At 40.3% G+C, this 16,013-nt stretch overlaps 1 protein-coding gene across 1 annotated transcript; it reads right to left on the bottom strand.

Moving 5' to 3' along the window:
* Nucleotides 1–9,555: 9,555 nt before the first annotated feature.
* LOC131683672 (probable 2-oxoglutarate dehydrogenase E1 component DHKTD1 homolog, mitochondrial) lies at nucleotides 9,556–12,944 on the bottom strand. The gene is made up of 5 exons (XM_058965857.1): nucleotides 12,634–12,944; nucleotides 11,768–12,448; nucleotides 10,462–11,712; nucleotides 9,795–10,396; nucleotides 9,556–9,732 (listed from the first exon to the last, which is right to left on the bottom strand). Exons 1-5 carry the CDS (start codon nucleotides 12,713–12,715, stop codon nucleotides 9,631–9,633), a joined length of 2,718 nt encoding a protein of 905 aa, XP_058821840.1. The 5' UTR covers nucleotides 12,716–12,944; the 3' UTR covers nucleotides 9,556–9,630.
* Nucleotides 12,945–16,013: the final 3,069 nt, after the last annotated feature.

Here is a 16,013-nt window from a genome sequence, read left to right as displayed (position 1 = left end):
GTCAGTGAAAAATAGTTTCTCACCAGGATTCAAAATACAAGCAATGTCATTAATAAATAGCGAAAATAGCAGCGGTTCAAGTGTACTACCTTGAGGAACTCCAGAGCTGTTTGAAAAGCAATCAGACCGAGCAGTGCCAATACAAGCAGCAGCTTGACGACAACCAAGTTTTTTTTCAGTTTGGCAATCAGGATATCCTGATTCATTTTTTCCAGTGTCGTAGCCAGGGTCGGGGGTTAAACTCCCCCAAACCAAAATTAATTGGATTGAAAAAATCTCACTACATTGAGAACCGTCTTGAAAGCGTCATGAGGACTTTTGGAAAATTGTGGGAAGGGGATCTAGTAACTTATCTCTTAGCCGAAATCCCATAGAATTGCGCTGTCGTAAAATAGGCTGACGAGGGAGTTTTACTCGTCCAATAGTGACATCATTGCAGTAGACTCAATTGTTCTTGCTACTGTTTCCGCATATTTCTTACAGTCGATATTACGTGTAAGATCAAACGAGATATCTACTGGCTCCACTGGACTAGGTCCATTGGTATTAAAAACGCACAGGTCGGAGGTGAAAGGGGCCCGATTGTCGTTGTAAGACTCACCCCAAGTGAGACCGTGTGAGATGAAGTCCCCTAAGATCAAGCTGGCCGCAGAGACCCTCAGCTATACATTTGAGCTGCTTGAACTTTAACGGAGCTCTTGGTGGGATATAAACTTATGCAACGCATAGGTCTCTTCCTTTGTTCTGTATTTTCCCAAAAGTACTCCTCCATAATGATCGTCTCTGTCTAGTCTAACAATATTAAAGTCACGAAAACTCAAAGTATGATCGGACCGAAGCCATGTTTCAGAAATTGCGAAAATGTCACAATGCCTGCAATGATGCAGAAGTTGTTTGAATGTGTCTAATTTTGACATGAGGCTCATACTGTTCCACTGTATAATGACGGTATCCTTAATACTGTTCGACGTATTAGCCATCGAAACTGATTAGTGAAGATAGGAGGGGCCATTCAGCGACTAGTTGCTTAGCTAATTCGCCAATAATTGGGATCCATGCAGAGATAATACTCTTAAATTGCGCCAGAACAGAAACATTGAAAATCTATTCCACAATCAGTTTTAAAGAAGATCAGAACTGTTCTAGCCTTGTTCTTCTGCTGTGGTCCAGTGCTGCGGTCTTTCTTTTGAATTGGGAGACAGGGACAGTCCTTGCCTTGAATTTGAAAACTAGGGCCTACTAGTTTCTTAGTCGATGGTTTCTTTAAGGTAGATGACTTGGTCAGTACCGTCCCTTTTACGTGGAAGTTTCTGGGACGAGGCAGCACTTCCTTTCCTTTTGGCTCCAAGAGTAAGTACATAATCAGTGTCCCCTTCCGAGCTACTACCATCATCTTCAGAGAAACCTGAAAAAGTGGTTTTCAAAGGTATGTGATTCGGATTCGATGCTTTCAGGATTTCCGCAAAAGTGCGTTTGGATCGCTCCTACGTGGAACGCTTAAGCTTATCTGATCGCAGTTTGTATGTCGGATATTCACGTGCAGGGTGAGGATCACCTCCACAAAGAATGCATTTTTCAGCATCCGTTGTACATGTGTCATCGTTGTGTGCTTCTCCGCACTTTGAACACTTCACCTTATTGCAGCAGTAGGCACTTGTGTGTCCTTGCTGTGTGCACTTAGTGTAGCTCATGATTTTTGGGACGTACATGCGGACCGGGAATGGAAGCTTGTCCAAAAGTACGTAGTTCGATAGGGCAGAACCTTCGAATGTCAATCGAAGTGATTTGGAAAGGGTAAAAATCACCTGTGTCTGATACTGAGTTCAGCTGTTTGAGCTCCGAAAGAGCGGGAAAAACACTACTACTACACCATAGAGCACTCTAGTTAGAGTGTGGCCAAGAGGCCATGACGTATCCAAACGAACATGAAATTTGACGTATTTCTATTGTGTATACGTCAAATTCCATGTTCGTTTGGATACGTCATGGCCTCTTGGCCACACTCTAACTAGAGTGCTCTACTACACCACGTCGCCATCCAAGTCGCACTCGACGTTCGATGACCGCTACAAACACTGCTGGGCGCGAGCCCTCGTTACCGCCTTCCGCACACTCGCCTGAGCGGCGAGCTAAACGAATCACCAGCACACGAAAGCACGAAAAAAAAAATTAAAGGGTTGTGTACAGGACACGACCACGGTGACATTAAAAATATAGCTTTTTTATCTATCACACATATCGACACACGTTCTTGTTCACTCGCCTGTTTTCATATGTTACAATTTGCTATATACCCTCCTCATTAAAACATAATTTATTGAAGGTCTTTTAACGGTAATCTATTAATTAATCAAGTATCTCACTAGGTGATTGGCATTATTTGGCTGATCCATCTAGTAAATAGGCTGGTCTGTCCAGAAAATATATTCAAAAGAAAAGTTCCATATTGAGAGCTGTGATGAGGAAACCCACGCCCGCCAACGGAAATATACAGATTCTCCATAAAATATGAAATTTCATTTTCCATTTAAATTTTCAATAATGTACTAATGAACTTAAGTAAACAATCTTAAGTGTAAGTATTTCTTGATCGATTAGTGGTGGAAAAATGAAATTATTTGATAAATTACATTGTTATGCAACGTTCGCACTACCAGTTAAAACGGGTTTTTATGCTATCTTGGTGACATTTTTCTTGTTGCTAATTATTAAAACGTGTTATAACTCTGTAGTGTAAACATTGTATTATTAAACCAATTCTGCAGCGTTTTATGTTATATAGGTGTTTTATGTGGTAATAGGACTGACATAATTATATCTTCAGTACAGCGGTTTGTTTCATAATTTAAAACAGATTTATTTTAAAATTTAAATTAGTATACCCAACCGTATTTGTTGTATACCTTGAAACGCAATTAGAACTGTGTTTTAAATACATAGGGTAGGACAGATATTCTGACTGGTTAAACTGGGAAAACAATTTTAAGTCCAGTAACGCTTAAGACATGGCTTGAATTTGAATCGAAAAAGAACACCCGCTTCAACTGCTGCTGGGACGGTAAGTTCTGTTTTAAAATTTTCCGTTGTGTGCAGTACGAAATAAAAGTGTTTGAAATTAGAAAACAAAAAGTTCTGCTAGGAATGTGATTGTTTCCGATGCAATTACACTCAGATTTTTCACGCAGGGGATACAGGCCGTGTAAATGAAAACCGCGTAAATTAAAAAAAAACGCGTTAATGAAAACCGCGTAAATTTCAAAATCCGCGTAAAAAACCTGAGTGTACTCTCCTATATAAAATACTACGCTGCTGAACAGTGCAATAACTACAGAAGCACGTTGTCAGATGCCTTACTGATAAAAAACATATAACCGAAATATGAAACATGAAAACCAATTGGCTCTTTACCCTACGCAGCTACAAAGCGCCGTAAACATGGATTAACAAGTTACAACGCACACGCATGCACAAAAATAAATATATTTTTTTCAAACGCAACACTCTTAAGGCTCAAGTTACCTCAAGGCTTGGTAGTATGCGTAAGAAAAATTGTGTTCAGCTTTGCCACCAGATTATCCATTTAAACCTGTTCAAAACTCTAAAAGAAGAATATCAGTCGATTTATTAGGTCATCACGATTCAATTCATGCAAAATACCTGCTGGAAAAACCATCGGCTTAGCTGGATGGTGCTTTTGAAAAGTGGCTGTGATTTTTTTTCACTCTACCACATCGAGCTGGGGTACGCAACACAACTGCGCAATGAAAAAACCACAGCCACTTTTTCAAAAGCACCATTTAGCTAAGCCGATGGTTTTTCCAGCAGGTATTTTGCATGAATTGAATCGTGATGATCTAATAAATCGACTGATATTCTTCTTTTAGAGTTTTAAAAAGGTTTAAATGGATAATCCGGTGGGAAAGCTGAACACAAATTTTCCTACGCACACTACCAAGCGTTCAATTCTAACACATGCTTAAAAAATGTAACTTGAACCTTAAGGTTCAAGTTACCTTTTTTAAGCATGTGTTAGAATTGAACGCTTGGTAGTGTGCGTAGGAAAATTTGTGTTCAGCTTTCCCACCGGATTATCCATTTAAACCTTTTTAAAACTCTAAAAGAAGAATATCAGTCGATTTATTAGATCATCACGATTCAATTCATGCAAAATACCTGCTGGAAAAACCATCGGCTTAGCTAAATGGTGCTTTTGAAAAAGTGGCTGTGGTTTTTTCATTGCGCAGTTGTGTTGCGTACCCCAGCTCGATGTGGTAGAGTGAAAAAAAATCACAGCCACTTTTCAAAAGCACCATCCAGCTAAGCCGATGGTTTTTCCAGCAGGTATTTTGCATGAATTGAATCGTGATGACCTAATAAATCGACTGATATTCTTCTTTTAGAGTTTTGAACAGGTTTAAATGGATAATCTGGTGGCAAAGCTGAACACAATTTTTCTTACGCATACTACCAAGCCTTGAGGTAACTTGAGCCTTAAGCAGCACACACCGTATTGAATTAAATCCAAACCACCCCGCCCACCCACTTTGCAAATCATTCTGTGACACCATGCTGGTACCCGACAAATCCGCACACGGCCACCGCTGCCGAAAATGCATAGCGTCTACCGCTTATTATAGTGCCCAGACGCTGCAGCCATGATCTTACCCGTTCGACATAAGAACAAAAACTGATTCAAACGGGTACGCGTCACCTCTATTTATAAACTAACCGTATATGGTTAGTCACTTAGGTGCGAGTGTGTGCAAATGCCAACGTTACCGAAAATCGATAGCGCTTATTGCATCACCCGGAGACGACGTTGCTCGTGTGGGATAAGAGCAACAACTGATTTAAACGGACATGCGTTGCTTCTATTTATGACTTTTCGTGTTTCATTGAGCAACTAAGCTGCCCTCTTTTGACGGCTGTGTCTGAGAAATCTGCCTCACGAATGGTATTTTTCCCGTTTTTTGTGAACTTTTTAATTTTACCAATTTCCAAAAGTCTACTTTTATTGGGGAGATATTCAATTATTACCAATATTTAAGTTAGGTGTTTCTGAATCGGTTGGTGTATGAATGATTAAAATCCATCTAGTAATATCGGAGTTATAAGCGTGCAAACCTTACATAGTTTCGTTACATGGGAGATAGTTTAGATTTTAGAATGACACCTAGCCCCAGATAGTGGAGTAAGACATTTTAATGTAGAATACATTTAAGGTTTCAATATAGGGGTCCCGTTTCAAAATATCGGCTGCGGCGCCGCGTCAGATTTTGAACGTTAATAACTTTTATCATACTTAACAGAATGATTTGATTTTTAGACCAATTTGTTGCAAATATGTTCCTCTATGCTGTATTAAAATTTGAAGTATGTATATCATGTACTAATAACAAAAAAAATGTGTTTTGAAAAATCTTTCGAAAACGACTCGGAAAAGTGAAAATTTTCAGCCCATCCCGCACAGAGCCGTCGTTATGGTAGACCTACCGAACAATAAAATAATGAAAAGTTTATATATAGGTCCATTACATGTTTGTTCGTATGGTTATTCGCATTGGGTTGCTTGACGAGAGCACTTGGTGGGGGAAAGACGGCATATTCCTTTGGTTAGGCCATTAGAAGCCGGACGGAAAGGAAAGGCTCATGCACGGCACGAGAACGAGCGAGAAAGCGATAGTAGTGCATATTAGCGCGATTATATAAATATCTGTCGGTCGGTTTTTCTCATCATTCGTATTCGTTCAAGCACTAGCAAGCAGCCAGTCCACCGAAGAAAAGCAGTCGGCGATGACGACGGCGGAAAAAGTGCCCCAGCTACTGGTGACTCATCGCAACCCGATCAGGAACTGTCGCCCTGCAAGAATTTCGCCCCAACTAAAGGGCAACAGAGTAGGCTATCGTTCCAGCGTCTGGGTCGTGAGATTGTGCAGGACTGCAAAGTCGAGCTACGCTTACAAAGCTCAGTCGTAATGATGCCCCGAGAAGCCAACGATGCCTACTTGGTCGGTTTGTTCGAGAATGCAAAATAGTGCTTTCTAGCTCACCGTGTCCGCGGGGAGTGCGTCTGAATTATGCTCCCGCAATAAAACAATAAACGGTTCTTTACAGGACCAATTAATTGTGTTCTAATAAGAGTTAAACTGAAATTTACATTTTATGGTGTATAACAAATAATTTTCAGAAAGCAATATAAGAAATACGATGTGTGGAAAGAAAGAAAGAGAATTTAAATTATCTTCTCTCGCTCGTTTTCGTGCACTGCTTTTCCATTCCTTTCTGCTGCTACTACCATCATAACTAAAACGAATGTGCGTGTTCCCCCACCATCTCATGGCCAGTGTTGCCACAATTGCATGTCGCTATAACAATTTGAATTATTTTATTGATCCTCTCTAGTATTGATAAAATATAGAACATGCAAAGTACACTAGTCGCATGCTTTTATTCGAACTTTTTGGCAGCCTCCGTTGATTAACTGCATAAATCGATTTGTTTGTGCAGCTCCTTGCTAGTAGCAAACTAAATAGCCTTTATCAGCGCTAACAAATAAAACAAAAGAATTTAAATTTGTGAAAATCTTCTCTTTCCTTCTTTTCAAATCTGCAACATTCTTTGAAAATATTGTTGGAATGTTGTTATTGAAAAACTGAACATGCAAGTTTGCTAGCACTGGCCACTAGATTGAAGGCGATGGAAAGACAGAATATTCGTTTTGGCTATGCTAGTATTGGTAGCCGAACGGAAAGGAAAGGCACAGGAATGGCACGAAAACGAGCGGGAGAGCGATAGTAGTGCTTTCTTGTGTTTTCATATATGAATATTGGTCGGTCGGTTTTTCTCATCATTCGTATTCGTTCAAGCACTAGCAAGCAGCCAGTCCACCGGAGGAAAGCAGTTGGCGATGATGACGGTCCGCAAAAGTGCCCCAGCTACTGGTGGCCCATCGCAACCAACTACCGATCAGGAACTGTCGCCATGCTAGTATTTCGCCCCAACTAAAGGGCAACGGAGCAACTAATCCGCTGGCTAACATTCCAGCGTCTGGTTCGTAAGGTTGTGTATTACTTCAAAGTCGAGCTACGCTTACAAAACTCAGCCATAATGAAGCCACTGATGCCTACTTGGTCGGTTTGTGGGAGTGGGCGTAAATTACAATAAAAGCAACGGTTCTTTTCAGGACCAATCAATTGTGTTCTAGTGAGAGTTAAACTGAAACTTTTATTTTAAGGTGTGTAGCAAATTTTCAACAAGCAACATAATACGTTGGGTGGAAAGAAGTAGCTTGCACACGGAACAAAAATTTAAATTATCCTCTCGCTCGTTTCGTGCACTGCTTTTCCATTCCTTTCTACTGTTATTATCAGTATTACCAAAACGAATGTGTTGTTGCATGTGTTTAAGAGAAACGTTGAAGTCGCATGCTTCTATTCAAGCTTTTTGGCAGCCCCCGTGAACTAACTGCATTAAATGATTTTTTGTGCAGCTCCGTGCTAGTAGCAAACAAAATGGCCCTACCAGTGTCTGATTCGTGAGATTGTGCAGGATTTCAAAGTCGAGCTAAGCTTATAAAGTTCAGCCGTAATGGTACCCGAAGAAGCCAGTCTTGTCGTTTTGTTCGAGGCTACAAAACAGTTCGCCAGGCACGTAACTATCATGCCAAAAATATCCAACGATCCAGCGCATCACCATCAACACCAACGCCGATACCAAAGGTTCTTTTCAGAACCACCATTATTACCATAGAGAATTATTTGAAAATTTCCCATTCAAACGTGATTCTGTTGAATATTATTAGATTTAAATTAACGTCTCGAATTGAAATCACGACGCTCCGGTTATGTGACAGACATTACCCACCCATCTTTTTTTATTGTGACCACGACACCCCATTTCAATATTTCTGAATGAACAGAAGGTCGAGTTTGGAAAGTTTGTAACTTTCATTGTATTTAACCAAATTACACAATGTTCGCACTAATGATTCAGAAATATGATCAGGAATCTTCTGTTAGATTTGTAAGTATGTATAATTTACATGAATAAAGAAAAATTGATTTTCAGGAATCAATTATTATCTGTTCTTCCATTGGCCAGTACTACGCGACTTCCTCATGCTAACAATTAATTTCATCGTTAGCCATCTCCCTCACCAAGGCCAACAACGCCAACAAAACCGGTCCTTTTCAGGACCACCATCATTTTTGTAAAGAATAATTTGAAATATTCCTCGCCCAAATCACCTTTTGTCCGAAAATTCCAATGAGTATCAACATATTTGAAGAACGTGTTCCTTATGTATTCTACATCTCTCCGGTTATGTCGCAGACATTACCCACCCATCTTTTTTTATTGTGACCACGACACCCCATTTCAATATTTCTGAATGAACAGAAGGTCGAGTTTGGAAAGTTTGTAACTTTCATTGTATTTAACCAAATTACACAATGTTCGCACTAATGATTCAGAAATATGATCAGGAATCTTCTGTTAGATTTGTAAGTATGTATAATTTACATGAATAAAGAAAAATTGATTTTCAGGAATCAATTATTATCTGTTCTTCCATTGGCCAGTACTACGCGACTTCCTCATGCTAACAATTAATTTCATCGTTAGCCATCTCCCTCACCAAGGCCAACAACGCCAACAAAACCGGTCCTTTTCAGGACCACCATCATTTTTGTAAAGAATAATTTGAAATATTCCTCGCCCAAATCACCTTTTGTCCGAAAATTCCAATGAGTATCAACATATTTGAAGAACGTGTTCCTTATGTATTCTACATCTCTCCGGTTATGTCGCAGACATTACCCACCCATCTTTTTTTTAATGTCAAAAACCACCACCACTGGAACCGTTCCAACAGCGCGTAGATAAAAAAACAGCAGAGCTTGCCTTGTGTTTGACGATGTTTGCTTCATCTGAACTTGTTCGAAAATTGAAAAAAGGCGAACAAGGCACGAAGCTCGCATTTGCCGAAGCAAGATGAGTTTACCCCTAAATGTTCGCTGAAATTGGGTCAAACTGGTCAAACTCATCGCTTGAATGTGGTATATTTGAGAATGTATCTCGTGAAGCTTTGATCAGTAATCCATTCATGTTGCGAACTTTTCCCCTCCAGGGCCGAATAACAAGTACCTCGGCGAAATTCGAAATCTCTATCATATCTACTATACATTTCAATTCCAAAGCCTCCTAGATCCATTACCAAAACCGGACCGTGCCTAAATGGACTATTCCAAAATCGTATTCATTTTGGTCATTTTATGGATTTGATCGTTTTTTTTATTTTGTTGCAAATTTCTTCTTTCTTTGTTTTATTCATTTTTGTAGTTATTTGTTCATTTCTCAGTTATTTAATTCTATTCATGTTGTTCACCTTGTTAATTTTATTTAATTATTTAATTTCATTCATTTTATTGAATTTGTATAATCGATTAATGTTAGTGGTTTTTTTCGTGGTTTTATTCATGCAGTCGCGTGTTGCCGGTATATGTCGCATGAATTCAAATGAATTAGCAAATCGTTATATGTATAAGAAATGCAAGGTGGAATTAACCGATTTTTATTTACATTTCACAATAATGGATTGCCATGGTAGCAACAACGTTTTCCAATCCTGTTTCACTGGAAGGCAGACTTGACTACTTGCTCGGCTTCTTTTGCGTGCCATGTGCTCACTCCAACGGCAATTGTTGCTCCTTCATAACGCCCCCTATAATTGATCTGCGGAATAAAGTATATTATTTGTTTGAACTGCGTTTCTTAACATGATTCGAATATCTTACCCTCTTCCCGCACATATTTTCAAACCTTGGATGAACAAAGTTCCACGCTCCCATATTGCGGTGTTCTTCCTGGCTCCAAATGAACTCTCGAGCATTGCTGTATTTTGCTAGTTCATCTTGGATTCCCAGCACTGGAAAGGGGCAGAGTGATTCCAATCGTACAATCGCCACTTCTTTGTTCTTGGTCGCCAACCGTTCGTTGTAAAGATTGTAGTAGTGTTTGCCACTGCAGAGGATAACTCGTTTCACTTTTTTAGGATCCGACACCAGATAATCCCCAATCACGGGTTGGAAGTATGTCCCGGGAGCAATATCTGCATGAGTGGAGACACACTCCGACAGACGAAGCAATGTTTTCGGTGCTACCACTACCAGTGGTTTTCGGAAGTTGCGAATCATTTGACGGCGCAATGCGTGGAAATACTGAGCAGGTGTTGATGGGTTAATGACCTGAAAATTAACGTCATCCCCATCCGGGACACATTCTTTGGAATCAGTCATCTGAAGAAATCGTTCCATACGACAGGAACTGTGCTCGGATGCAGCACCATCGAAGCCATGAGGTAATAGCATCACTAATCCGTTACAGACCATCCATTTCGCTGTCGAAAATAAAAAAAACCCGGTTTAAAATATTCCAAATTTATCAAATTAGAAAGGCACTTACTTTCACCACTCACCAAGTACGTATCGATTATAATTTGAGCTCCATTGAAGAAATCACCGAATTGGGATTCCCATATGATCAAATTGTTCGGATTATCGATAGCCATTCCATACTCGAACCCCAGTACCGCCTCTTCGGACAGTATGCTATTGGCAAGTTCAAGTTTTCCTCCCGATCCGCCCTCCAGATCATTCAACGGAACGTAAATTTCGTTTGTGCTTTGATCCACAAACATTGCGTGCCGCTGAGAAAACGTACCCCTACCGATATCTTCGCCACTAATGCGCACATTAAAGCCCTGATACATAAGACTTCCGATGGCCATAGCTTCTGCGGTAGCCCAATCGATACGCGTTCCTTCCGAAATCCTTTTCAATCGAGCTTCTACGTGATGCTTCCGGAGATGCGGATGTAATGCAAAACCCGCCGGACATGTTACACTGGTTCTTCCAATCAGGCTGAGCAAACTGTAGTCTACACCAGTATCCCAGGTAGTGATCTCGTTACTTGCCTGCTGTATTTCTTTCCATTGTTGCTCGAAATAATTCTTTTCCGGCTGATACTCGCTCAAACTTTGTAACTCTGCGTTCAGATATTCCATGTGATTTTTAACGACACTTTCAACATCACTCTGACTCATTTCTCCCGATTCCAACAATTTACGAGCGTACAGGTCCGGTACTGAGCTTCGATTGTGGATAACGTTGTACAGGAGCGGGTTGGTAAACGTTGGATCATCCAGCTCGTTATGACCCCACCGTCGATAGCAGTTCAAATCGATGAAAATATCTTTACCGAACTTTTGCTGATAACCGAAAGCCAACTGGGTAACTTTGGACAATGCTTCCGGATCATCCCCGTTAACGTGAAGTACAGGCGCCATGATGCTTTTTGCAAGGTCCGAAGCGTAACGCGTACCCCGTCCTCGATCACCTGGAGTCGTGAAGCCGACCTGGTTGTTCACGATCATATGGATTGAACCACCGACATCGAAGTGTGGCACGGCTGCCATCATCAAACATTCCTGGTTGATGCCCTGACCAACGAAGGCGGCATCCCCGTGCAGTTGGATGTTTAATACCGTGGAGGTAGTAGGCGTTTCCTGGTCGTTATATGGACCATCTCGCAAAGCAAGCTGTTTTGCTCGCGTTTTTCCCATCGACACTGGGTTGACAGCTTCTAGGTGGGATGGGTTTTGAAGCACGTTGAGGTGTATCATTTTATCGCGGATCTGCAGGTTTGTTGCAACTTCTAAAATGGACAATTATTGAGTGAAAATCTTCCATGACATATTAGCAAAACTTACGAAAGTGGCTTGCGATATCACACATCGCTTTTGCATCTGGTGGAAACTCCGGAAGGCCCTTGAATTTCCGAAATATCTTCGCAGGACGCGTCTGAAACAGTAAGGTTAACGCGTTCAACTTTCCTCGGTGTGGCATGCCAACGACGATGTTCTTCAGATCGGATTCTGCTGCACAGATGAACAACTGTCGATAGAAGGCCATTATGGATTCCGCTCCTTCACCGCCGTATCGTTTAACCGAGGGAAACTTGGTCGCTAGAAAGTTATCGAAGGCTTGCGATTTGAGAAGCAGTTCGGCAATTTCTTTTCTATCCGAAGTTTCCAAGCTTGAGTGAAACAATCGTTCGTAATTTTCAATCAACCATTCTCGTTCGTGTTCGTCTTCAATGAATGCCAATTCGATGCTGGACGTTCCGCAGTAAATCTCTTTCAGCCAGTCTTCTAATCGATCCATGGTAATCGCTGAAGAACCATTCGAATGGACAATACCGAACGGGTCAATTTGATCGCTGGCAAATAGACCATAGCGGGCAGGATTGAGTATGGAAATATCGGTTTCAACCGGTTGGCGGAATCGCACCGGATCGATAAATGCTGTCCGGTGGCCATGGTTGCGGTAGGCCTCTACCCAGCGGAACACATTACTATTTTTCACCCGAGCGTCAACAATTTGCTTGTCCACTGGAATATTGAGATACATGTTAAAATTAAGGATCACTTTATGATCGATCAGTTCAAAAATAAACGCGAAATGCTAGACGATATCATCTGCTCGAAGATAAGAAACGAACGTACTTAACAAATAAGACTCTACAAACAAGCTACTTTATTTGCGTGAACATGTGAGCAACGTAGTCTGTACTTACGCTGAAATTCTTTTTGTGGTTTTGGTTTAAATCCAAATATTCCTTTTGTGCTATGGTACTTCCTGCTGATCGTTCTATACATGGTTAATCATATGAGTCCCGTTGCTCCGAATCTTCCGTCGTTCTTTGGAATCGCAGTTCCACGTAGCACGTTCGGTACCAATTGAGACAAACTTTTACCGGTCGTCAAGTGGCAAGAGATAAAAATATGATTGTTTTGAATCTTGCTTTTCTTGCCTATCTCTCTGCCTTCACGGTGCGATAGATGCGGCCGTGCAGAACGGCTCGAGAGTCAAAATGAAACTGAGAGTGATATGGAATGTTGTTGATCCCTTGTTTTAAAATGAGCTTCATTAATGTGTGTTTGCTTATTCTGTCTCATATGCGTCTGATATTCGCGCACCGAATCGGCCTATGATCAAACATACGCGTGTTTGTGTTTCCGAATTTATATGAGCTGGGAAATTGATCGACATGGACACTCGAACCCAACACCTCAACGCTGCAAAACGTGTGATGAGACCAACTCAGCCCCCTGTCAAGAATGGCGTCTCTGTACAGCCAGCATCACTGCCATGAAAATCAAAACAATAATTTTGGATCGAATCATTAAAAGCTGTATTTGGTTACTAAGTGCCAATTTTCTGAATGATATGGTATCTAATCATCCCGAAAGATGCAAAACGTCGTGTGGAATGCTTCAATATTGCGCATAGCGCCGAACAAAATTCTTTGTTTGGGGCTTTATAGCTATAACGCCCCATATATGTAGGTCGCTGTCAAACTCCATATGTTGGTATAGGGTTGCCAGGGGGCTGGACCAACTGAATACTGATTCTTTCTTTGATAGCGCACACACCCTCATTCAAACATTATCTTTGCAGTTCTGCCTTTCGATTGAGAACAACGATGAGTAGCACAATGTTTGTGCTTTTACTGATAACTTTCAGCAAGTGCGCGCGAGAGGTTGTGTTTGTCACGTTTTGACCTCTGTGTGGGGGCTCGATTTAGCAGAGTGCTTAACCGGTTTGTTATTTCAAGAGTTTGGTTTTGAGTTTTTTTAAACTGATTTCTTGGTAGGCTTAAATTAATTATGGAGATGCGTTTCTAGTTCCTCTCATCAGCATCCGACATTAACTATAGGACTAAGCTAGCGCCGGATTGAAGCAATCAACAAAAATGGAGACACTATACTTCAATATTAATTCTTCAAAATGGCTAAAGAGGTTTTTGCAAACAAACTTTTTTCGCACATTATTCCGCTACTGAGGGGAATTTCATGAAAATTACACATTGATCCACTATTTACCCTTCGTAGAAGCAATTTCAGGTTTTTTCTGTGTCGAAATTATAGCAAACTAAGAGAAATCACCAAAACAAAAGTTTGTTTACGAATCTTATAACCTCCGTTTAAGGACATTATACAAGCGAGCCACAACATAGCTCCTACGCCGCACACACCCTTCTCCCCTGCCTAACTATGTATCTGACATGACAAACATAAAAATACGTTTTTCAATACACTAACCATGCCGGTGTACCACGAAACTGGTACTTGAGGAAGCTAGAACATTTTCCTATACACTCAATCCGAGTTTTTGACGAAATTCCATTTGTAGCTCTTATTTTGTGCGCTAATATCACCTCTCTTCACTTGGGGTTTCTTTTCGAAACACTCTTTTTTTCTTCATCTCATTTTCAGTGCACTTTTTCAAATACACTTTAATCGCACACCACTGCAAAAAACACCCGCGAAACTTTAATCGTTTACTAACAAAGCTTCAAATTTTTTGCCAATGTGCAGATGACCGAAGGAAAATGTACGAAAACTCTCATTTGTGCGTTTGAATTTTCACTTCGAATTCCATTTTTTCTCAATGTAAACAAGCGCGTTGGTGCCTAGCAACAAGCGCGCCTTGCTGGCTTCCACATATCTTCACCTTAAAATTAATATAGACGTGTCTAGGAAATCCCGCCAACTTCAAAGTGAATGAGAGCGGGAGGCTTTGTACTTGAATCTTGGTTGCCGTAGATTAAACTGAAAGTAGGCATTGAAAATGAAAATTCGCATTACTGCTTTAATCACACAAACCAAGAGCTTGTGTTCGACGTAAATTACGCATACATTTACGAAAAATCAAAGAAGCGAACAAGAAGCTTTACTATTGTCCTCACCGAAGAGCATTTTGAAGTAACGCCTAAATATCCGCAATCACGATGTATACGATTGTGATGCGAAGCTTGTTTACAGGTGGTCTCCGAATAGGTGTCCACTAGCTTTACTATAGACTTATCCAGCTGCGTTGGTATTGTGCCGTTTTGACGTTTGAATTGGGAGGAAAACAAATCGATTGCACGGTGAATTGAGAGGAAAACAAACCGCTTCTGGGCTTGAGGGGAGGGCGGTAGTATAAAAATGTAAGATATCAGTGTGAGTATTTTAAACGTCAGATATCTCAATATATTCAGAGTTAGGCGGACACAAAAGCTGGAAAACTACACACCAAAAAATATGAATTTTATCATTGACGTAATTGCAAACATGACACAATTTTACAACCCGAAATTCACAAAATGACGAAACATTACCGTGTTCCGTTTAATTTTACATGAAACATAGGGTAACGAGGGTATTTTGGACCAGTACTATATTTTGGACCAACTGACGGTGATTTGTACATTTTTCCATTTAAAGCTCATAACAAATTGAATTATTGCTAATGTAACACTTAAATTATCATGTTAAAAAGCACCTCCCGTTATATTCTGAGTGAAATGGTTTAATTGGAAGCAATGAATTGAAAATTTTTAATCGTGTTTTCACATTTCAGCTCAACTGGTACAAAAGCAGGAGGAGGTAGCATTGTTGTAACCAACATCGAAGAGTTATTATTTCTAAAGTGTAAACATTTCATTCATGCAAATATCGTTATTATGCTTATAAAATTCATAAGAAATTGATTTTAGGTTGAAAAAAGCAATAAGATGTATGGAAATTGTTATTTTGGGTATGTCCAAAATATGTTAGCTATTTCCAAACGATAACATATTATCGGCATGCTCCCAATCAACTCTAACAGCTCTTTGCATATCTACTCTGCATTTAAAAAAAAGTTCACTTTTTGTTCTTAGAAAAGCACTTCTTAGTCAATCATGTACAAATTCATCATACAAAGTAAGATATGCGAACATTTAGATGGTCCAAAATCTGCTGGTGTCATTTTTTGGATTTAGTGTCATTTTTTATTGTTGCGGTATCCCATCTAAGTGGAATGCTCGGGAAAAGTGCCATAACGGTGGTTTCGGAAGCCTGCACCTGTTACAGACCAGCCAAGTGAATTTGGTGAGATAAATCTAATTTATAATTAATTTTTACTATC

Source organism: Topomyia yanbarensis, chromosome 1, assembly GCF_030247195.1.
Source record: "Topomyia yanbarensis strain Yona2022 chromosome 1, ASM3024719v1, whole genome shotgun sequence".
Lineage (NCBI taxonomy): Eukaryota > Metazoa > Arthropoda > Insecta > Diptera > Culicidae > Topomyia > Topomyia yanbarensis.
This window is presented reverse-complemented; position numbering and strand designations above follow the sequence as displayed.